Genomic DNA, 23583 nt, shown 5'->3' with positions numbered 1-23583 from the left:
ACTGCTAACCAGAAGACTGGCAGTTCAAACCCACCAGCCACTCCTCGGAAGGAAGGTTGGGCAATCTACTTCCATAGTGATACTGCCTCAGAAACCCAAAGAGGGGTCGTTATAAGTCAGATCCAACTTGACGGCAGTGAGTTAGTTTTAGTTTCTGTCCCTTAGGAAATAATTTTTTTTTTCCTCATAAAGAAATGGGTCTCACTTTTTCCCACATATAGTAATACAGCATGTTTTTGTTCTTTTGTTTCTTTGTTCACTTAGACACTTGTGTGGTTGTTGGGAAGTCAAATCACCATATGAGCAGACCCTTGGATGAAACAGACAATAATTATGATCACAATTCAGTTCTGAACCTTCTTTATTAAGGAAGGTCTTCAGGCATTATTATTAACAGGCAGATACAACTTTGACAAGAGCACCATTCAAAGTCACAGTTTTTGTGAGGTCAACTAGAAAGCAGAGAACACAATGGGGTGTCCTTAACATCAAAACAATGACAATTGGGTTGTCAGCCTTATACCTTGCATCAAACATAACAATTGCCTCCTCTGCTTCCGTTCTCTGAGAAATTGGGATTCAGGACATTATATTAGTCTATACTACATGTGGCATTTGCTTTGACAGAAGACAAGGCCGCCTACCCAAGTGCAGATTAGGACAAAATGGTGGCTATATTCTCTGTGTCAGACCGTCTAACCTCTGTTGTGTCCAGCCTAGATCTTGAAGTGTCTGACCCTTCCTGGGCATGGGCTGACCACTGGAGCAGCAGACCCAGGCCCCACGACCACAGGCCCTGGCCCAGTCAACACAGGCCCTGGCCCCACCACCACAGGCCCTGGCCCCACCACCACAGGCCCTGGCCCAGTCAACACAGGTGGTTTCACTGGGTGGAATGCCTCTCCTGAGGTTGACTCCATTGAGACCACACCTGAGAAGGCATGGCGCAGGTCGTAGTGCACCCGATGCACTGGGGGTGGCTGGGGAGCTGCCACCACCATGGGTCCCCCTACTAGGGCAGGCACTGGTGGGTCAGCTAGAGTGGGTGCAGGTGCAGGTGGGTCCACTGCCACATTGATGTCATCTGATCGGGGCTGTGGAACCACAGGCTGGAAAGAATACCATTTCTGTATGTTAGCTTACTTCTTCCCCCAGACAAGGTCATCCCCAATTCTGGGTGGAACCCCCAACTCTCACCCAATTTTCTCATAGTAATCATTTTTTATTTCAAGAGATCTGGTGAGGAAAAAAAAAAAAAAACTACTTTGGTTCAGATGATTGTCATCAGGATTACAGGGGAGGGGTAACTATGGTGGTGGCCCCAGTCTTACCAGGATTGTCTTGATGGTGGACTTATAGGAGCTCTGGTAGTATAGTGCCTAAGGCATTTTGACTGGCACTTCAAGAAGGCTGGCAGTTCAAACCCACCAGCTATTCCTCAGAAGGAAGGTTGGGCAATCTACTTCTGTAGGGATACCACCTCAGAAAACCAAGGAGGGGTCGCTATGAGTTGCATCAGACTGGACAGTAGTGAGTTTAATATTTTTTAAATATATATACACATATCCAACCTCACTTTGTGGGTAACCGTGCCAACCTCATTGTCATCTACATCTGCAGCCACTGAGAGCTATCAGGCAGATCTGGCTACCTTGTCTCTACAATTCAGAAAGCTCTCACTTTCTACAAATAAAAAGATGGCCTTGTCCAATACATTCTGAGATGGTTCTGCCCTGTAGCCTTCAGTTCTTGGCAGGAGAAGATATAGGTCATGGCTAAAATGTGTATGCATTTGTTGATGATTATGCATGCCCAATGTTATTGATGTTGTGGACTGAGAAGGACACAACATTAAAGGTTCTGTAATTATTAACACACTACAAGAAAGTTAAAGGATCACTGTATTCTGAATATGACAGTGTGTATACCTATAAGCTGTTACCTGTGTTTGGAACACTGTGCAGGTCACTGAAACATCTTCCCCACCAGCCTTCTCAGTGATTCTCGCCTTACAGAAGCCATATTGCTGTCCAGAGAAAAAGAGGAGCTATTTTACCTGATTAAAACAAGCAGATTTCTTCCCCAATGAAATTGACACTTTAACACATCAAGGCAAAATTAATTAATTAATTGATTAATTATATTCCTATTCCTGTTTTGAAAAAAATCTTTTTCTTAAAGTTTATGGTTTCTTAAAGTTTATGTGGAAGATATACAATATATAATCTATCTAGAATATAATACAACATACATTGAGTGAAGTAACTCACCCTAATCTCAGAAATGGGGGTAATGAAGGGGTAACGACTGTTAACACTGATGTACTTCTTTTCACTTAAAAAAAAAAATCTTTTATTTCTGTGAAAATAGACACAACAAAGGATCTGCCATTTCAATAAATTCTATGTGGACAGCTCAGTGTCATTGTTTATATTCTTTCTGTTGTGTGACCACTCTTTTTCCAAATGATTCCACTGCCATCAGTGTGAACACTGCCCCCCTGAGTTTCTCATCTAACCTTTCGAGATGCTGTTGTATAAATAAAACTGAGAAAGAGGACAATGCTCAAGGCACACATATTTTGCTAGTTAGACTAAACTGTTTACGGTTCAAAGCTGACTTGCCATAAACGTATTGATTCGAGGTTTAAGGTTTAAAGATTATTTCAGGGCAATAAATTCAGGTGTTTATCCAGCCTCAATGGCTCCAAAAAGTTTGGATTCTATTGAGAATTTGTCTTTCTTGCTTTTAAATACATATTATACATATACATAATTTAAAAGTTTAATCATTTTTACTATACCATCCTGTATCCTGTGTTTTCCACATATTATGATAGCATTTTCTCATATCATTAATTACTCTTTGAAATTTTTTTGTGTCTGCATGACTTCCTACTTCCTGATGTGCCATATTTTATTCAGTGATGCCATCCTACTGAACATTTAGATCTTTTTTTTTTCTTTTGCCATTTAATATCTATAATCAATCATTCCTACAAATATATTTCTGTCAGACAGCTCTGCTTATCTCTTTAGGCTCAATTCCTAGAAGTGGGTGTTACTGGATCAAGACCTCAAAGTTTTCCTATCAGAGTTTTATCTAGAAAATCTGCATTCCACACCACCAGCAGCCAGGTATGACTGGGCTTCTTTCAGAAACAGCCTTTTTCTTTCTCTGAACCCCATGGCCCTCCAGTGGATGAGAGTTTGATGATGATTCTAAAAGTATGGAAGTCCCTGGATGCCACAAACTGTTAACACACGTGGTTGCTAACCATGAGGTTGACAATTCAAGTTCACCTATGGGCATCTCAGAAGAAAGGCCTGGTGATCTACTTTGGAAAAATTAGCCATTGAAAATGCTATGAAACACAGTTCTACTCTGACATGCATTGAGTCAGAATTGACTCAACAACAACTGATTTTGATTTATTTTTCACAGGGTGGAAGGTCTTTCACCTAAAGGAAGGTCTGTCATGACCTAGCCAACAGGAAGTGGCATTTTGTGCTGGTGTTCTCTTTCTGCAGGCCCAGAATATAAACTACAGTAAGATCCTCTATTCTGTGACTGACTGCCTGGATGGCAACAGCTTCAGGTCCTTTCTTGCAAACTCACCTTTTCTGCTGGCACATTGCACTTGGTTGGATCTGTGACATCTTTAGCAACGCAGTCAGTAGCAACCACTGCAAACTCCACTTTGGTAGAAGGTGGAAGAGGCTAATTAAATAAAAGAAAATGTTCTTAAGGCAATGTGACTTAGCATGGAAAAGGCAGGGAAGGAGAAGCTGCAGGGAAGCAGGGAAGCCATGTGTTGCACAGCTCTACGGGGCACCATTCACATGGAGCACATTGTGTGGCTCAGGAAAACTCTCCTGAGCGGCTTCTATGGGCGGATGTTGTAGAATTGTGCTCTGAAGCACTCTGCTACAGAGAACTGATGTGTAGGGAGTTGAGTCTTCTATGAAGGAAGTGTAGGTATCCCTTGTTCATCATTCAGGGTAGACAAACAGGAGCTCAGATAGCAGATCCTTGACTGGTATGAGTGGAACCCTGGCATCCCCGACCCTCATGCTTGGGTCTGCATTTTGAGATTCATGGGTCAGATTATTGCAAGATGGGATGATGGGAAAGAAAAGGGATGAATAGCTCTGCCATGTACTTCATAGTGCAGGATCAAATGAAAATTTAGATAAAAGTATGGAAGATATTGCTAGTGCTTTATTTCTTATAGTTGTTGGAACATAGAGATAGAATCTGTTATTTTGTATGGTTTGAGATTAGAGTGTTATGAGAAATCACATATTCTGGTTAATAAATTTACCACCTACCTATATCATGCACTTCCAGGTATGTTGTCACTAGTATCCAGAATTTTGGATCCAGTTTTGTTTGTTTTTAAATGTTAGAATTCTATTACATTCAGATGTATTAAACTATGCTTATTAAGATTAGATTTGTTTTTTCAGTGATTCTAAAGCATTTTAGGATACTGCCATGACAGGCCAGTCAGTATAGGCAGGCTCAGGTCATTATAAGTCTCAGTTATGAGAATCTCTGGCTGTTCAGTGGTGATGGGTGATAAGGATGTGGCAACCAGTGACTTTACTATGGGTGCTTTTGGACACTGGAAACCACTAAACACTGAACCCTAGTTTAAACGAGGACTGAGGAACTGCAGATGTACCCACCACAGTGTGTGACCATTTCACATTAGAGTGGCACAGCACAGGGCAGGCGCTGAGAGTTCTTTGGGTCCTGGCAATGCAGACTGACCAGGATCCTTTCTTCCCCTCATCTCCCAGCAATCCAGTACTATCCTGTCCTTCATCCCTGCTTCACCATACACATTCCCTCAGTGCCACCAAACTGTCCGATACTCAAAGTCTCTCAGTCTTTACCATAAATTGAGCCCGGGATACTTCCAGAAGCTGGTAATAGGAGCCGTTACTCTGAGCGTTGAAGGCAGCCAGGGCAGCTTCTACAGCATGCACCACCTTGGTGTCATTAACCGGACCCAGCAGGGGGCAGTCTGGGCATATTTTGATCACGTCCTCCGCCGAGTCTATGTACAGAGAGAGCAGAATCCCAGATCTTGGCTGTAATTCCTGGCAGCAGCCCATGCCAGCTCTTCTTATTTAGATAGGGCCAGCCATTCCTCGGAAGGAAAATTGGGCAATCTACTTCCGTAGTGATATTGCCTCAGAAACCCTAGGAGGGGTCACTGTGAGTCAGATACCACTCCACAGCAGTGAGAACACATTTAAGGATCTCTGGTGGCACAGTGCTTAAGGCATCTGACTGCTAACCAGAAGGTTAGTAGTTCAAACCCACCAACCACTCTGGGGAAGGAAGACTGGGCAATCTACTTCTGTAAAGATTTACCACCCCTGAAACCCAAAGGGGGGGTGACTATGAGTGGGAATCAACTCCATGGTAGTGGGTTTGGTTTGGTTTAGCACATGCTCCAAATAGTTTCAAGCAATTTCTCTGCTAAACCTTCAAGTGGCTCAACCATGCTGACATTTCTGTTCCTTCCTAGGGACAATTTTAACCTCCAATAAGAAGAGCTCTTTAAAGAACAATTTTAAAATCCCTGAACCCATGATATTTGACCTTGACTTTCCTCACCAACAAATTGGCTAGGACTACATAGGTGAGGACTCCTTAGGTAGTGCAAATGGTTAACACACTTGGCTGCTACCCGAAAAGTTGGAGAATTCAAGTCCACCCAGATGTCCCTTGCAAGAAAGATCTGTTGATCTACTTCTGAAAACCTTATGGAACATAGTTCTACTCTGACAGACATGGGGTCATCCAGTGTCAGGGTCAACTTGATGATAACTAGTTTTCACTTAGGTTGAAACAATGCAGATTCTTTCCTCACAGCCTCTACAAGGTGAAAAGAAGAGTCAGCTTACCTGGACTGGAATCACATTTTGCAAACAACACAACAAACTGGCCATCCTGCTTCAGCACCCGGAAATCACAGTCTCCTTCCACAGCCTGGAGAAATAAATCTATAGTGAGGGTCCAGGGGGAGAGGCTGGCTTTTTGATTCTTACCTAGGAAGAGGTCCCTCCACATGTGCTTGTCAAAGGTGAATCTCCCCAAAACCCTTTCCACTGGATAATTTTAAAACATTTCACCCTCTGCTTTCAGAGAGGCCTGTAACATGAAATTTAAGCTGTTGTAAACATCAGCGCTAGAGAAAGCGGCTTCATGGGGTAGTTTCACAGGCTTTTGCCCAACCAGGGTGGGCCTGGCTGAGTGCCACCACAGTCACCCTAAGAAGGCACTCACATGATCCATGAAGTGCCTCACAGTGCAGTTTGCCACAGGGGTGGGGTCCAGGACATGGCAGGTGGTTTCCAGTGTGTCTAGTTCAAGTTCAAATACCTCTCCCATAGGCCTCTGTGAAGAAACAGAAGGAGGAGGTGAGCAGGCTTTTCCTCTTATCCTGTTGTGTGGGCCAAAGTGTGAGCCCTCATTGGCTCAATTACCTGACTCCCTTTGGGAGAGATAAGGAAAAGTCATTCCTACTGTTAGTGTACTCTCTGTCTATACCTCTGAATTGGTCTGTGGACTGGACAGTGACCAAATTTCTTTGATCTTCCTCCCCTGACTGGGCTAAATAATATTTGCCAGGAAGAAGGAGATGTGATAAGTGCCTGTTGGGTGCAGGCCCCTTCACTATATCGTATCACTAACTGCCTCCCTACACACATACCCCCAAGTCCTGGAGGTTGATGAAGCCACAGTCCTTGCTCTGAGTGATGATATTTTTAAAAATTTCACCCTTCAGGAGAAAAATGTAGAACAAAACCCAAAAATCATAAAGACCAGATTTACTGATCTGATAGAGACTGGTGGAACCCCTGAGATGGTGGCCCTTAGACACTCTTCAAGCCAGGAACTGAACCCACTCCCAGAGATCACCTTGCAGCCAAACAACTGACAGGCCTATAAAGTGAACAATAACACTTGTGAAGAATATGCTCCTCAGAACAATCAACCATATGAGACCAAAAGGGCAGAATTTGCCCAAAAATAAATCTCAGAAGTCAGGAAGAGACAGGGGAGAAGGAGGAAAGGAAATAAGGAACCCAGAGAGGAAGCGGTAAGAGTACTGTTGCATTGAGCGAATTGCAACCAATGTTTTGAAACAAAATGTGTATAAATTATTGACTGGAAAACTAATTTCCTCTGGAAAGTTTCAACTAAACCACAATTTAAACTATATATATATATATATATATATATATTTATTTTTCCCTACCTCTCAAGCAGTGCTTTGATAGTCAGCTTTGGATTGTTCTCAATCAAGCAGCAAAGTCAGGTGATGCACGAAAATATCTTATTGCCTTTTCTTTATCTTCTCTTTTCCTCCATCTACTTTTTTGTTCCTTTTCTCATACGAACTACTTTCCTTTCTTTACCATTTTCCTTTCCTTCCTAAAAGTTTGTGTTGTCCTTGGCTTTTTTTTTTACCTTATCCTTTTGACGTGGGGAGGTCTGGATATACAGCTAAGGAGCTCTGGTGGGGCAGTGCTTAAGGCATTTGACTGCTAACCAGAAGGTTGGTGATTGGAACCCACCAGCCACTCTGCAGAAGGAAGATGGAGCAATCTACTTCTGGAAATATTTATCACCTTGGCTTTTGGTTTGGATGCACAACTGCTGTTCTCTACTGCCCTCTGCTGGTGCTGCGAGGAAAGAGCCCATCTACCTCTGACCCTGAAGAACAGGGAGCTCTGGTAGCCTAGCACCTAAGGCACCTGGATAGCTAACAAGAAGGCTAGCAGTTCAAACCCACCAGCCACTCCTTGGAAGGAAGGTTGAGCAATCTACTTCTGAAGTGATATCGCCTTGGAAACCCAAGGTGGGGTCGCTATGAGTCTGTCTGACTCCATGGCACATAACAACCACAAGAAGTCAGGGCAGGTAGAAGGGGGAGGCAGTTGTGGGGAAAGCAGTGATAGGGAAGCATGTATAACTTCTTAGAGTTGTTCTTGCAGTCATCTGTCTGCATCTTTTCTTCAAAGCCTGGAAAATCAAGAACTGTGCTTGCCCCTCCTCCCCGCCCCCACCTCTGCTCCAGCCCTGCTTGCCTCTCATTTCATTTCCACCTGACTCACTAGCACCTGAAGACTCTGCGCCTCCTCTCCTGGAGAAAGCTCTGCATTTCATGGGGTGCAGTTGTACCCTTATTGACTTTGTGAAAATGCTCAGCGCTGCAGTGAACAGAAGCCAGGTACCCTGGCTTTCTCAAGGAAGGTACCTGTCAAGCTCTGCCTTGATTGAGAATCACAATGCCCATTCATTGTTGTTGTTGTTGTTGTGTGCTGACGAGTGGGACCCAACTCATATCAACCCCTCCTTGGGTTTCCAAGGCAGTATCACTACAGGAGTAGATTGCCCAACCTTCCTTCCGAGGAGTGGCTGGTGGGTTTGAACCGCCAGCCTTCTGGTTAGCAGTCAAATGCCTTAGGCACTACGCTACCAGAGCAGTGTTTCTGCTAAACCACCATTTTCTTTAATATGGTTCCAAAACCAAAAAAAAAAAAAAACTTCACTGCCACCGAGTCGAGTAGACTCATAGTGACCTCTCCTTGGGTTTCTAAGGCAAGGAGCTCTGGTGGCATAGTGCCTAAGGCATTTGACTGCTAACCAGAAGGTTAGTGGTTCAAACCCACCAGCCACTCCTTGGAAGTGATACCATTTCAGAAACCCAAGGAGGAGTCTCTGAGTTGGAGCCGACTCCATAGCAGTGAGCATTTTTTTTTTTTTTTTTTTTAATCATTATGGAAATAGATTGCCAAATCTTTATTCCTAGGAGTGGCTGGTGGGTTTGAACCGCCAGCCCTCTGGTTACCAGTCAAATACCTTAGGCACTACGCCACCCCACCACTCCTGAAATCCATCTGGACAGTTCTGATTGTAGACATTTTATCCCACTGTGAGAGCAGATGTCAGTCAACACAGACATTCTAATCTATTGTATTTTCCATCCTAGATTATAAGTCTCTGGTGGGCATAAACTATGTCTTTCTCACTTTTATATTAGGTTAAACCATGCAAAGTTGCCAACGTTCAACTACTTTTGACCTATAAAAATGGCAGTTTGAAATGGTACAACCTAATACCTCCATACCACCTGACACTGGGTCATGCACAAGGAAGCCTTTGCTAAAAGAATTATCGTAAATCAGATTGAAAACCTAAGTTTAAAATAGGCAGTAGCCTTTTCCCACCCCTCCATATCTCTCAACGATCCACAGTGTATTTTCCAGATTTATTTATTTATCTCTATCGTCACTGGCTGCAGACTGCATCAGTTTCTTGTGTAGCATGTGAGGAAGAGAATCCCGTTTGTGTCAAGACTTCTCCCTGAGATGTGGGCAGCTCTCTTTGGGAGACAGCTTGTGTAGAAGAAAGAATACAGGTATGGAATCAAATTGCAGCCTTGTCACTTCTTAATTATATGATCTTGAGGAAAAAATTACTTAATACACCAGAGCCTTAATTTCCTTTCGTGTACCACAGAGATGATATACCTATCACATAGAACTCATGGTGAGGGGAATGGTTAATGACATGATATAGTGAAAGAGCCTGGCACACAGTAGGCATCTGACAAATGTCTATTTTGTTCATTCTCACATTGCAGAGAGAAATGGAGGCCAGGAAAGAAAAGTGGTAACTTGGTAAGTAGAAGCTGGTCTTTTGGGCTCTAGCAAGACACACTTTCCACTTGTGATATTCAAAATATCATCTGAAGCCCTTTCTTCTCCTACCTAACTCCTCTTCCCCACCAGCACCCTCCTGAGACCTAAGACTTCAGGACAGAATGACTCCTCTCTTGCCTTATTCCTGCCCCTCCCTTACTCCTGAGAGAAACCAGAGTTGACTCCCTCCCTGGTAGCTTTATTTCTAATGGGAGATGCTAATCTTTTGAGGCACCAGGTTGAGCTCACACACAAGTACTTTCAGCTCATCCTCAGCAGGTTCACTTACCCGAGACCACACCTTCACTTTGTCAATCTGGTTCAGGACATGCTTGTACCCCCGAAGACGGTGTGCATTGATGTAGTCCATGGCCACCTGGGCAGCTTGCTCAGTTTCTGGGTCATCACAGTTCAGTTCCCTGTAAGCTAGACCTAGGCCTTGTGGGGCTGAGTGGCAGCCCCAGAGCTGAGCAAGGCACAGGAACAGGATGAGGGACTTCATGGCTGTCCCAGAGGCTCTGGTGGGTGGGCAGGTGGCTGGAGGCTTCAGACCAACCCAGGTACTCCGCTGGGAAAGCTAGACTGATGGAGGGGAGGAGGGCTTTATTTATCTATTGGAGCCTGCCGGAAGAATTGCATAAGGACGTGGGATGATATCTGTTCTGGTTCCAAGAAAGTCCCTGCAAACATCAGCCATGGAAAAGCAAACAGGTTAGGACATCACTGGCCTCTAAGAAATCTGCCAAAGTCAATCCTGCTGTGGGGGAGATGCTCCAAAGTCTGCTGGGATGTGGTAACAGCAGCAGAGAGAGGAAGCAGCTGAGGGGACAGGAGCACACCACGCAGGGCGGGGGCTGGCACTCCAGCCCACAGTGCAGCGGGTTTGGCAGCAGGCAGAGTGTCCCCTACCGTGATCTGAGCACACCAGGGGGTCTGTGAGGATGAAGGAGGATGTTCAGCAAGGTGACTTGTTGGATAGAAAACCAATCACTAAAATCTACTGATGTCAGGGGGATTATTTCTTCCCAGAGAGGTCCTAGAAGGACAGCAAGACTCATAGAGGCAGAAAAAGCACAGATGAGCAAGAGGAAAGAGAGAGTTTATGGGAGATGGTAAAATCCTTAGAGAAAAGAAGAAAGGAAGGAAGATATTTCTGGCTGAGGTGGAGATGGGAGTGAGGGGAAGTGTCTATGACAGGGCCAGTGTTCTGGTTACCTAGTGCCACTCTGACAGGAATATACCACAAATGGGATGGCTTACACAAACAGGAGCTTATTCTTACAATTTGGAGGCTTTCAGTCCAAGTTCAAAGTTGGAGTTGATTACCATTCTCATCATGGGGAATACTACATCCAACTGCCCAGCCACTCCACCAGGCCTAGACAAGTTGACACAGCAACCAAACTACCACAGCCAGGGAGGATATGACCAGCAGAGCAGGGTGGGGTTTCCTGTCCCCTCATCCTCCTCTATCAAGTACTTGCTGTCAGGGCCCTGGGGTGACAGTGTAGTTGGCACTGACCTGGGTCTCCTGAGGGAGTGTGATTGGTGTCAGGGCCCAGTAGTCCTGGTTAATACACAAGCACAGCAGAAGGAGCCCTGTCTTAACAGCCCTCATCTGACAAACACTGTAGGCTGAGAAGCTCAGGGGAAGCTGAGGACACAAATGCCTCCTTCCCACCCTTCCCAGCCTTAGTAGAACTATAGTATGTGTTTCTAGCTAGACCACAGTGACACTTAGGATGGTTTTCGGTACCACCTTTTATTGTTTGGTGAAAATATATATAACGATTTCTATACGTACAATTCAGTGACATTGGTTACATTCTTCAAGTTGTGCTGCCTTTTTCAACAATCTTTGCCAATCGGTATTGCCTTTTAAGAAGCCCTTGACAAACCCAGGGGAGCCCTTCGAGGACGGGGGGCAGGGTAGTGAGAGGCTTGGAAAATGTCATACAACAATCTGGTTTGGTTTCACCTGGAGCAAAGAAGCCCGAAAATGGAGACCAACAGGCTCTTCAAATATTTAGAGGTCATCATTGTGTGTGGGTGGATTTGCCCTGTTGTTTGATATTGCTTCAGAAAGCAAAACTTGGTAAAAAAAAAAAAAAAAAAGAGGGGGTCCTCCACAGGAAAGTTTAATGATATTGATTTTGTTGGGGGGTGGGGTGTGGGGAGAGTTGATGGGGCAGGAAGGTGGCTGTAAGGACTGTCTTCATGTTTACAACCAGCTGTTCATGTCCTTGTACAGAATCTTAATAAGAGAGTCTCAGAAGTTGTGGTCAGGACTCCAGGTTCTGTCCAGGAGGGGGTCCTGGCTCTTAGACATGCAAAATGAGCTCTGATCTCCTAGCAAGATGACCCTCAAAACCACCAACTTTCCACCTGCTTTATACTCCATTTTCTTCAGGGCCCCGACTCATGAACAACTATTTGTGGATAGCATAATTTTCTTTTAAATAACCTTTAAAAATACAAAACACGGTCGTTATTGAAAGTTGGAAAATAAAAAGTATATATACGTTGTTGTTGTTGTGTGCCGTTGAGTCAGCCCCGACTCATAGCGACCCCTCCTTGGGTTTCCGAGGCGGTATCACTACAGAAGTAGGATTGCCCAACCTTCCTTCAGAGGAGTGGCTGGAGTGGGTTTGAACCACCAGGTTTCTGGTTAGCAGTCAAGTACCTTAGGCACTGTGCTACCAGAGCTCCTATATATACGTAGTGAGTAAGTATTTCATAAACTATATGTAAAACAAAACTTTATTTTCCACAGTGCAATTGGATTGCTGACCCTGGGCTCTCTTTTGTGAAAATTTAATCTAGTCCTGCCTGGTAACTTGATTTCCCAGATGCTTTGGTTGAAACCCAGTCACAGTTAGTATTGTTTTCCCTCATTTTTCTTCTCCCTCTTGGGGTTAAATGTAAGCTTGAGGTGGAAGGGTGAGGGGAAGGCTTAGGTAAATGTTCCTTCAGTCAAAGGGGGACAGGGGAGTCCTTCTTTGACCTTGTGCTGGCATTTTCTGCCAGATAAACTGTCCACCTGGCATGTCTGCCTGTGAACTTGTCATGCTTGTGTCTGTCTATTCCATGGAGAGAGGGGCCCTGCATCCTCTGACTAGAGTCCCTTATTCCAACTATGAGACCGTTTCTAGACTATGGGCCTTCTCTCAGCTAACTGCTCTCCTTTATTTGATTATGGGAAAATTTGGCTGCTGTGCCACACGGGGTGGGAGTGGTATTGGGGTCAATAAAGCTGCCTTCAAGCCCATCTGCTTAGATATGTCCTGAAATCATGGTCCTCCACTGCTCTGGTGCCACCTCTCTACTTGAGGGGCTTCTCACTGTGATATGATAATTGCCCTATGCTACCCTCCTGGGAAGTGGGCTCAGTCTCCTCTGTTCTTAGAACCCCCCCCCCAACACACACACACTGAACTGGGGGAAGTGGCCTAGAAAGGCTATACCAATTTATACCCCTACAATTTATCCTGTGTGTTACGTCAACTCAGCTGGCCTCTCTTTCACTCTGCTATTGCCTGTATGCTGACTTTCATGAGAACTTACAAATGTGAAAATCATCACAACTCTTTTTTGAAAATGTATTTTGTGACTTCAGTTTTATTGCAACTACTCCATATGTCTAATACTTGCAAATTTAAATAACTATGGTGACAAGCTAAATAAAATGGTCCATATTTAGATTTTTGTCAGCTTCCTTAGAAAGAAATATTGCCATTTATTTATGACAGTTAGGATGATGTGGTATGTGTTCCAAGACAGAGACAGCATTAGTGCCAAAATGGAGGTAGGTTCTAGTGCCTCATGAGCATAAACCAATTTCAAAATTTAAAAGATCTTCATATTTGATTCTTTCAAATGCATATAGTCATGAGTGGTCTTGAGTCCCTTTTACCCAACTGGTTGTAACTTCGCATGCCATGTACAGGACAGGCATTTACTCCATTATTTCCAGTCATTTGCTTTATTATTTTAATTACTTATCTGTGCATTTTTCCACAATGCCCACATTGTTGCATTAAAACAATACCCTTTTTGTTCACATGAGCTATTACTTCCACTATTCATCTGTCAGTTTGTACTGTGGTGGCTTGCATGTTACTGTGATGTTGGAAGCTATCCCACTGGTATTTCAAATACCAGCAGGGCCACCAATGGCAGACAGGCTCCAGCAGAGCTTCTGACTAAGACAGACTTGGAAGAAGGACATTTTTTTTTTTTCTGAAAAAATCAGTCACTGAAAATCTTGTCAGTAGGAGTCAAACACTTAATTGTGCTCTTGAGGGACTTGCACACATACCCAAGAGGCAGTTGTTTGAATAGAACAAGCGGATACTGTATGGTTGAAAGTCAGGAAATGTGTGCATCGGAGTTGTATACTTTCACCATATTTATTTAATCTGATTACATATTCTGATTAAATAATCTGGGAAGCTGGATATTATGAAGAAGAATGCAACATCAGGATTAGAGGAAGACTCAGTGACATGCTGATGACGCACCCTTGCTTGTTGAACGTGAAGATGACTTGAAGCACTTACTGATGAAGATCAAAGACTACAGCCTTCAGTATGGATTACTGGTCAGCGTAAAGAAAAGAAAAATCCTCATAACTGGTCCAATAAGCAACATCATGATAAATGGGAAAAAGATTGCAGTTGTTAAGAATCTCATTTTACTTGGATCCACAATCAATGCCCATGGAAACAACAGTCAAGAAATCAATCGATGTGTATTGAGAAAATCTGCTGTAAAAGACCTCTTTAAAATGTTAAAAAGAAAACAAAAAAACCACAAAGGTGTCACTTTTGAGACTATGGTGCACCTGACCTAAACCATGGTATTTTCAATTGTCTCATATGCATGTGAAAGCTGGACAATGAATAATGAAGATCAAAGAAGAACTGATGCATTTGAATTATGGAGCTGGTGAAGAATATACTATGGACTGCCAGACAGATGAATATATCTCTCTTAGAAGAAATATAGCTGGAATGCTCCTTAGAAGCAAGAGTGACCAGAGTTTGTCTCTCATACTTTGATCATGTTTTCAGGATGGACGAGTCCTTGGAGAAGGAAAAGTGAAAAAGAGGAAGACCCTCAACAGGATGGACTGACACAGTGACTACAACAATGGACTCATGATATAAACAATTGTGAGTATGGCGCAGGACAGAGCAGGGTTTAGTTCTGTTGTACATAAGGTTGCTATGAGTCGAATCCAACTTGATGGTACCTGGAAACAACAACTATTATGTTTGTTAGTGTATTGAGGAAATCAGGGGTTTGTTGGAGTTGGTAGAGGAAGCTAGCCCCAAAGGTTTAAGGATCAAACCAAACCAAAAACCAAACTCACTGTCATTGAGTCAATTCTGACTCCTAGTGACCCACATTGGGTTTCCAATGCAGTAAATCTTTATGGAAGTAGATTGCTCCATCTTCCTGCCATGGAGTGACTGGTGGATTTGAACTACCAAACTTCTGGTTAGCAGTCAGGTGCCTGAGGCAGTGCCCCACTATGAGGTAAGAGATGGCATCAGGGCTCACAAGATGGCAGCTAAGAATAGCTCAAAAAAAGAAACCCAAAACCTGTTTCCATCAGCTCAGTTCTGACTCATTATGACCCTATGTGTGCAAAGTAGAACTGCTCCATGGGGTGTTCTTAGCCAGACCTTTAAGAAGCAGATCTCCATGACTTTCTTCCAAGGCATCTCTAGACAGATTCAAACCACCAACCTTTTGGTTAGAAGTCAAGCACTTAACTGTTTGTATTAGATAGACACCAAAAAAACAAAAAGCAAACCCACTGCCATCAAGTCAATTCCGACTCACAGTGATCATATAGGACAGAGTAGAACTGCTCCATAGGGTTTCCAAGGCTGTAATCTTTATGGAAGCTGACAGCCACATCATTCTGTGGAGTGGCTGATGGGTTCAAACTGACAACCAGCCTAATGCTTAACAACTTTGCCACCAGGCCTTTAAACAAGTACCCAGACCTCTGAATTTGTCAAAGGATTCTCCATCAGAGAGTTCCATGAGCAGTTAGGCATTTGAACTCTTCCAAGGCAGAATTCAGTACCAGCCACTCCTCGGAAGGAAGGTGGGGCAATCTACTTCTGTAGTGACACTGCCTCGGCAACCCAAGGAGGGGTCGCTAGGAGTCAGGTCCAAGTCAATGGCACATAACAACAACAACAACAACAGTCAAGAACCAAGGAGCTCTGGGGTGTAGTGATTAGGGCATTTGGCTGTTAGCCAAAAGGTCAGTGGTTCAAACCCACCAGCAACTCTAAAACAAAAGATGAGGCATTCTGCTTCCATAAAGATCTACTGCCTTGGAAATCCAATGGGGGTCACCCAATGGATGGTAGTGAGTTTGAGTGAGTTTAGTCAAGAACCAGGATGAGACAGATCACAGCAAGCTCAGGATCTGAGTTGCTCCAGATGTTGGTTCCATCAGAGGTCCTAACATTGGTCACAGTTATAGGAGGGAAAGAACAGAGCTAGAAGGGAGTGAAGTATCAAGTCAGGCAGTGAGACATGAGGTGAAAGCCAAAAATCCAGACTCTCACAAAGCATACTGTGAACTAGGGCACATCAACAAAAGCAAATGAATGACTGTTTTTCACCATTGCCTTCACTGTAACTTGGACTTCTTCAATTCCATCGGTTCCTGATCATATGCTACCTCCTGAAATGGTTAAACATTGACCACTTCTTTTTGGTACAATGACACTGTGAATGCCTTTCATCTCCTTTTGATGCTTCCTGTGTTGTTCAATTTTTGCCCATAGAATCCTTCAATATTGCAACTTGAGGATTAAATTTTTTCTTCTTTCGACTTGAGAAATGCTGGCAGCGTGTTTTCCCTTTTGATTTCCTAACTCCAGGTCTTTGCACGTTTCATTATAACATTTTACTTTGTCTTCTCAACCCACCCTTTGAAATCTTCAGTTCAGGTCTTTTACTTCATCATTTCTTCCTTTCACTTTAGCTACTCTACATTCAAGAACAAGTGTCAGACTCTCTTCTAACAACCATTTTGGTCTTTTCTTTCTTTCCTGTCTTTTTAATGACTTTTTGTTTCCTTCATGCATCATGTCCACAACTCCTCTGGTCTTCAGATGGTGTTCAATGCATCAAATCTGTTCTTCACACATGGTCTCTAAATTCAGGGGGGATCTCTGGTAGCATAGTGCCTAAGGCACTTGACTGTTAACCAGAAGGCTGGTGGTTCAAACTCACCAGCCACTCCTTGGAAGGAAGGTTGGGCAATCTACTTCCATAGTGATACCACCTCAGAAACCCAAGGAGGGGTCACTATGAGTCGGGTTCAACTCAATGACACATAACAACAACAACATACTTAAGATTGTATTTTGGCTCTCGTGGACTTGTTTTAATTTTCTTCAACTTGAACATGCATATGAGTAATTGAAGGTTTATTCCTCAGTCAGCCCCTGGCCTTGCTCTGTTTGACAATATTGAACTGCTCCATTGTCTCTTTCCACAAATGTAGTTGGTTTGATTCCTGTGTATTCCACCCAGTGAGGCCTACATGCATAGTCACTATTTTTGTTGAAGAAAGGTATTTCCAATGAGTCATTGGTAATGCAAAATCCTATCATGTGCTCTCCCACATCATTTCTATTACCAAGGCTATATATTCTAATTACTGGTCCTTCTTTGTTTCTGACTTTCACATACCGATCATTAGTAATTATCAATGCATCTTGATTGCATGTTTGATCAACTTCAGAGTGCAGAAATTGGTGAAAATCATCAATTTTTCATATTTAACATTATCACATTGTTGAGTAGCTCTAATTACTGGCACCAAACATGCAATCAATATGTACTGATAATTATTGGTGATTGAAATGCAAAAATTGGAAACAAAGAAGAATCATCAGTAGTTGGAAAATATGGCCTTGGTGATAGAAATGACACTGCAGATAGCATTATAGAATTTTTCAAGACCAAGGAGCTCTGGTGGCATAGTGCCTAAGGCATTTGACTGCTAACCAAAAGGCTGGCAGTTCATACCCACCAGCCACTCCTTGAAAGGAAGACTAGGCAATCTACTTCTGCAGAGATACTGCTTCGGAAACCCAAGGAGGGGTCACAATGAGTCAGAACTGACTTAACAGCAGTGAGTTTGGGTTGTTTTTTTTTTTTTTGGTAACATCTTATTCATTGCAAATATCTTTTTTAACAACAAAAATCACAGCTATACACGTGGACCTCACCAGATGGAATACAAAGAAATCAGATCGACTATCTCTGTGGAAAAGATGATGGAGCAGCTCAATATCATTAGTCAAAACAAGGCCAGGAGCTGACTGTGTAACAGACCATCAAGTGCTCATGTGCAAGTTCAATTTGAAGCTGAGGAAAATTACAATAAGTCCATAAGAGCCAAAATACAACTTTGATTATATTCCACCTGAATTTAGGGACCATGTGAAGAATAGATTTGATTCATTAAACACCAATGACCGAAGACCAGATGAGTTGTAGGATGACATCAAGAACATCATATGTGATGAAAGCAAATGGTCATTAAAAAGACAAGAAAGGAAGGAAATACCAAAGTGGATGTCAGAAGAGTCTCTGAAATTTGCTCTTGAACATAGAGTAGCTAAAGCCAATGGAATAAATGCTGAAATGAAATAAAAGTACTGAACAGAAGATTTCAAAGGGTGGCTTGAGATGATAAAGTAAAGTGATATAATGAAATGTACAAAGACCTGGAGTTAAAAGCCAAAAGGGAAGAATATGCTCAGCATTTCTCAAGCTGAAATAACTGAAGAAAAAAATTCAAGCCTCAAGTTGCAATATTGAAGGATTCTATGGGCAAAATATTGAAGATTTCTATGGGCAAAATATTGGGTGATGCAGGAAGCATCAAAAGGAGGTAGAAGAACACACCATGTCACTGTATCAAAAAGATGTGGTCAATGTCCAACTATTTCAGGGGGTAGCATATGATCAAGAACCAATAGTATTGAGGTAAGAAATCCCAGCTGCACTGAAAGAACTGCTGAAAAACTCCAGGAATTGATGGAATACCCATTGAAATGTTTCAATAAACAGATGCAGTAGCATTTACGCATTTATGCCAAGAAATTTGGAAGACAGCTACCTGTCCAACTGATTGGAAGAAATTGGTATTTGTGCCCATTCTAAAGACAGGTGATCTCACAGAATGTGGAAATTATTGAACAATAACTCCTCCTCTCAGTAATCTCCCCCATTTAGGGTTCTGTATTTCACTGTAACACCTCACAGAACTCACAGACACCCAAGGGATTGTCTCACATAGTGGTGGTGGAGGCTGGCAGGCTGGCGAGTCCCAGGTCTGTGAGTAGGTCTGGAGGATCCTCCCAGTTCCTGGGGTTTGACAAACCTCGATCAGGAGATGACGGCTGCTGTCCCAAATCCAGGGGTGAGATGATGATGAGCCAAAACACAGAACTGGAGCAAGAAGAGGGTGATCCTTCCCAGGAGATTCATAGGTATATCCTCAAGGAAGCTAAGGTGGTGATTTGAGTTATACCCTCCAGCAAAGCAGGACTCAAGATATATCTCACCTGTGTTGCTCCAACAGCAATAACCTAAGTGGATGGCTTTAACAAGCAGCAGCTACTCAGTTGCTCATAACAAATCCCACCGCAGAGCTGATTGCCAGTCATTATAGGGAACTACTACTACCAGCTGCCCAGCCAAGTTGACACCCAACCTTAACTACCACACCATCCCAAACAGGCAGGGATAATAGGATTTACAATGCATCACAAAATGAAGGACAATGTCTAGAAGGGTCACATCAAGCAATTCACCGCAACTGTGGACTGCCAGAACAAACAAATTTGTCCTGGAAGAAGTGCAGCCAGAATACCCCTGGGAAGTGAGAATGGCCAGACTTCGTCTCATCTACTTCAGTCATGTTGTCAGAAGGGACGAGTCCCTGGAGAAAGATATCCTGCTTGGTAAAGTAGAAGGTCATTGAAGAAGGGGAAGACCCTCAGTGAGATGGATTGACATGGTGGTTGCAATGATGGGCTCAAGCATGGTCAGGATTATAAGGATGGTGCAGTTCTGGGCAGTATTCTGTTCTGTTGCACATAGGGTCACTATTAAGTTGGAGCTGACTTGACAGCACCTATCAGCAACAACAACAATTAATGGGACTTTTTCCTCCATATTGAGTTAACACCTTCTTGCCTTGTAACTTCAACAATGGACCCGGATTCTGCCCTCAGGAAATACACAGACTAAATCCATTCCCTGGTCTCTATGTGGTGCTTTAGATATTTAGAGACATCCATGTTGTATGCTGCTACCCTTCTCTGGGCTCTATCCTCCCTGTTTCTTCAGTTACATCTCTGGTGACTTAGTCTTGAGACCATGTTGTGCAATGGATTGCTTTCATACGGCTTTTCTAGCCATTGTCTTGTTATCCCACCAAATGATTGTTTGGGACTATGCAAATAAGGTGCTTGTGGCTCACCAAAGGGATTGGACAGTTTGCTAACAATGCAAATAAGGTGCATGGAACCCTATGGGGGTAAAACCATAAAATTAGGTACATGGGAGCTCTGGTAGCATAGTGCCTAAGGCACTTGACTGCTAACCAGAAGGCTGGTGGTTCAAACCCACCAGCCACTCCTTGGAAGGAAGGTTGGGCAATCTACTTCTGTAGTGATACTGCCTCGGAAACCCAAGGAGGGGTCACTATGAGTCAGGTCCGACTTGATGGCACATAACAACAACAACAACTATGGGATTGGTCAATTTTGCTATTGTGAGGCTTAAAATTAGCCATCCAAGAGATGGAAAGGGGACCTGACTACTCTCAAGAAGAAGAGATGGAAACAGAGTACATCCTTTGGACTTGGCGTCCCTGTGCTTGAACCATCTGAGACCCAGGAAGCAGAAAGCTATAACACTGTAGATGGCTAGAAATGGTGAGAAGCAGTGGCATAGAAACAACAGCAGCAGAGGCAACAAAACCAGGAGACTGGCAGGAGATAAGGTGGTGAGCTTCCTGGCCCGCAAAGCAAGGAAATAGAGTGCCTTTGGGCAAGAGGTTTGTTGGCAGTGTGGGGGGTGTCTTGGGACTTGGTGGAGCTAGGCTCATAGAACTATGGAGGGAGATAGTAGAGCATCTTTGGGCCAAGGTTTTCTGGTGGAGTGGGGTGCCTCTGGGCACTTATTGGCAGAGCTAATAAGCTTTCCAACCCTTGCACAAGTAGGGCAGAGGCTGAAAGACTGCAGGGCAAAGAGACTGAAGGCCTGAGAGAGGCCTGCCTGTGGGCATGGCTGAAAAGAGGCTGTTCTGATTAAAAAACTGTATCTTCAGTCATTTCTGATCCTGAATTATAACCTGTTACTTCCCTAATAAACCCCATAATTGTGAGTATGGTCTGTGAATTCTATGTGGTTATTGCAATGAATTATCAAATCCATCAGAGAAGTAAAGAGTGCCATAGGAGGGATGGATGGTGTCAGAATTGGTAAAAAGTTCAGAGGGTGAAATCATGTCTGATGTTTGCCTCATAGGAATCAGCCTTGGGCTGATGTTAATGATGATTCTCTCTCCCCCTCATGAAGTTAGAGGAGGTTCAGACACCTTCACCGTGCCATTTTTTGCAGACCACTTCACCATCATTAAATAGGCAAGACTGGCTCCAATGGTTAAAAGTAGGTTGAATCATCTTGTGAGTATGAGTCAAATTTACTGTATTAATACCTGTGTGGGTGTGGACTTATGTACATACATGTGTACACAAGTGAAGGACAATTCAACAATTGCTAAGAAAGGAAGTGGGCTGTTTGCCACTCACAGGACAGGAAGATTTTTCCTGATTTCCAGAGACGTATCTGGATCCTCAAAGGGATTAATAATGAAGCCAACAAACAGGCCATTCTTAACAGATTGCCTTGATTAGACTCCTGAATGTTGAGAGGGATAATGTAGGAGGCTAAAACACGTGGAACACTTACAATCTGTCTTGAATCCTGCAAAGCCCTCAGCCGGTAGCATTATTTTTCTACTTCTTGGTGACTGACCTCTTGAAAACACTTAGGGACAGTCTTTGCTAGAATATTAACTCAAAAAAAAAAAAAAAAAAAACTGCCATTGAGTTAATAAAAAAAAATAACAACCCTCACTGCACTTCCAAGCCTATAAATCTTTACTGAAGCAGACTGCCTCATCTTTCTTCCATGGAGTATTCCATGGTGGGTTTGAACCACTGACATTTTGGTTAGCAGCCAAATGCCTTAACCACAACTCCACCAGAACCCCATCAGAGCTCCTAGAATATTAGAAGGTGACAACTCAAAATCAAGAGGATGCAAATCCCAAGCTGGGAGGTAATGTGGGAAGTTCTGTCTTTCTACTTTGGGATTGTGCAATAGGAAGCCAAATAGTTTGGTGGCTTGTGCAACAGGCTGAGCCTCAGGACTCGGATTCTCATGGAGACTGAGGCAGTAGGAGGATGGATACTGGCATGAAGGTAATGGTGAGTAGGGAGAGGGGCCGTGTGGTTGGGAGGCAGGGCCGTGGAAGCAGCCTTGCTTGACTAGGAGCCCTGCATCTAGAGTTCAAACACTGGTGCCACTATTCACTAACTTATGTGACCTAGCTAGAGATTTAACCTTGCTAAGCTTTTGTTATGTCATCTCTTAAATGTGGGTAATAAAGCCTAGTTGCACAAACAGTTTGTGCCAGACTATTAACTGAAAGGTTGGCAGTTCGAATTCACCCAGAGGCACCTCAGAAGAAAAGCCTGGTGACCTACTTCCATAAGAAAACAGCCACTGAAACCCCTAACGGAACATAGTTCCACGGTGAAACACTTGAGGTCATCATGAGTCAGCAATGGGCTAGTGGAGCTGTGGTGAGGATTTAATGAACTAACATTTGCCAAGTGCTTAGAGTAGACCCACCAGCCACTCCTCGGAAGGAAGGTTGGGCAATCTATTTCCGTAGAGATACCTCCTCGGAAACCCAAGGAGGGGTAGCTATGAGTCGGGTCTGACTCCATGGCAGTGAGTTTTGGGTTTTTTTTTTGTTGTTGTTGTTGTTTTGTTTTTTGATGGAGTACACCTTGGTACATGATAATCTATCAATAAAGGGGAGTTGTTACTAACCTTATAACACATTGGTATTGAAAGCACAAAGAGTACCATCCATGGATATTGAATAAGAGAAGGTCTTTGCTTTCCACCAGAGAGACAATATAGCCTTGTGGCTAAGGGTGAGGGCCCCTTAGCTTTATCACCTTGGGCAATTATTTAACCTCTGTGAGTGTCAGTTTACTCATCTATAAAGGGAATGATAATAGCAGTGCTATTGTTGAAGCATGATGAATACAATTAATGTTACTAAATTGCATATGTGAAGAATGTTGTAATGGCAAATATTTTGTTACAAACATATATACCTAAATTTTAAAAAATGAAAAGAGAAGAATTGTTGGAACATTATATGAGATAGTACACTAAACATGCCTGGCATCAGGAGAGCATGTCTGGTTACCATTTAGTTGGAGAGAAGAAATACAAGTAGAAGAGTGCTAGGGACCACATTCACATTTTGTGCATAAACAAAATGGCAACAAGAGAGTTGTATGTTTTGTATGTTGGCAATTTCTGGAGAGTCCAGAAAGAAAAAGATTGATGTTGTGGAAAAGTAACCAATAGATTTTTCCCTATTCCTTGTGTGAGTCAATCTGAAGCCAGAGTTCTAGCAGCCTCCAGGAAAATCTTTAACCAGAAACCTTTTAGTGTCAGTAGTGCTAACAGAACTTTTGTAATTCTAAAC

The 23583-nt window shown here is 43.2% G+C and overlaps 1 protein-coding gene across 1 annotated transcript; it reads right to left on the bottom strand.

The window, feature by feature from the left end:
• Positions 1 to 716: 716 nt before the first annotated feature.
• On the bottom strand, positions 717 to 10230 carry AHSG (alpha 2-HS glycoprotein). The gene is made up of 7 exons (XM_007936032.2): positions 10018 to 10230; positions 6304 to 6414; positions 5922 to 6006; positions 4902 to 5065; positions 3619 to 3720; positions 1943 to 2026; positions 717 to 1109 (listed from the first exon to the last, which is right to left on the bottom strand). Exons 1-7 carry the CDS (start codon positions 10228 to 10230, stop codon positions 717 to 719), a joined length of 1152 nt encoding a protein of 383 aa, XP_007934223.1.
• Positions 10231 to 23583: the final 13353 nt, after the last annotated feature.

This window comes from Orycteropus afer, unplaced genomic scaffold (assembly GCF_000298275.1).
Source record: "Orycteropus afer afer isolate SDZICR_OR568_19922 unplaced genomic scaffold, OryAfe1.0 scaffold00032, whole genome shotgun sequence".
NCBI classification, from domain to species: Eukaryota; Metazoa; Chordata; class Mammalia; order Tubulidentata; family Orycteropodidae; genus Orycteropus; species Orycteropus afer.
Note: the sequence above shows the minus strand (reverse complement) of the source record. Positions and strands in the feature narration are given on the sequence as shown.

Coding starts and splice junctions, on each gene's coding strand:
- AHSG (XM_007936032.2), bottom strand. CDS start 10,230: ATGAAGTCCCTCATCCTGTTCCTGTGCCTTGCTCAGCTCTGGGGCTGC. Junction 6,007..6,303: donor TGAGGCACTTCATGGATCAT/GTGAGTGCCTTC, acceptor TTATTTCTCCAG/GCTGTGGAAGGAGACTGTGA. Junction 1,110..1,942: donor GCACAGTGTTCCAAACACAG/GTAACAGCTTAT, acceptor TATTCTTTCCAG/CCTGTGGTTCCACAGCCCCG.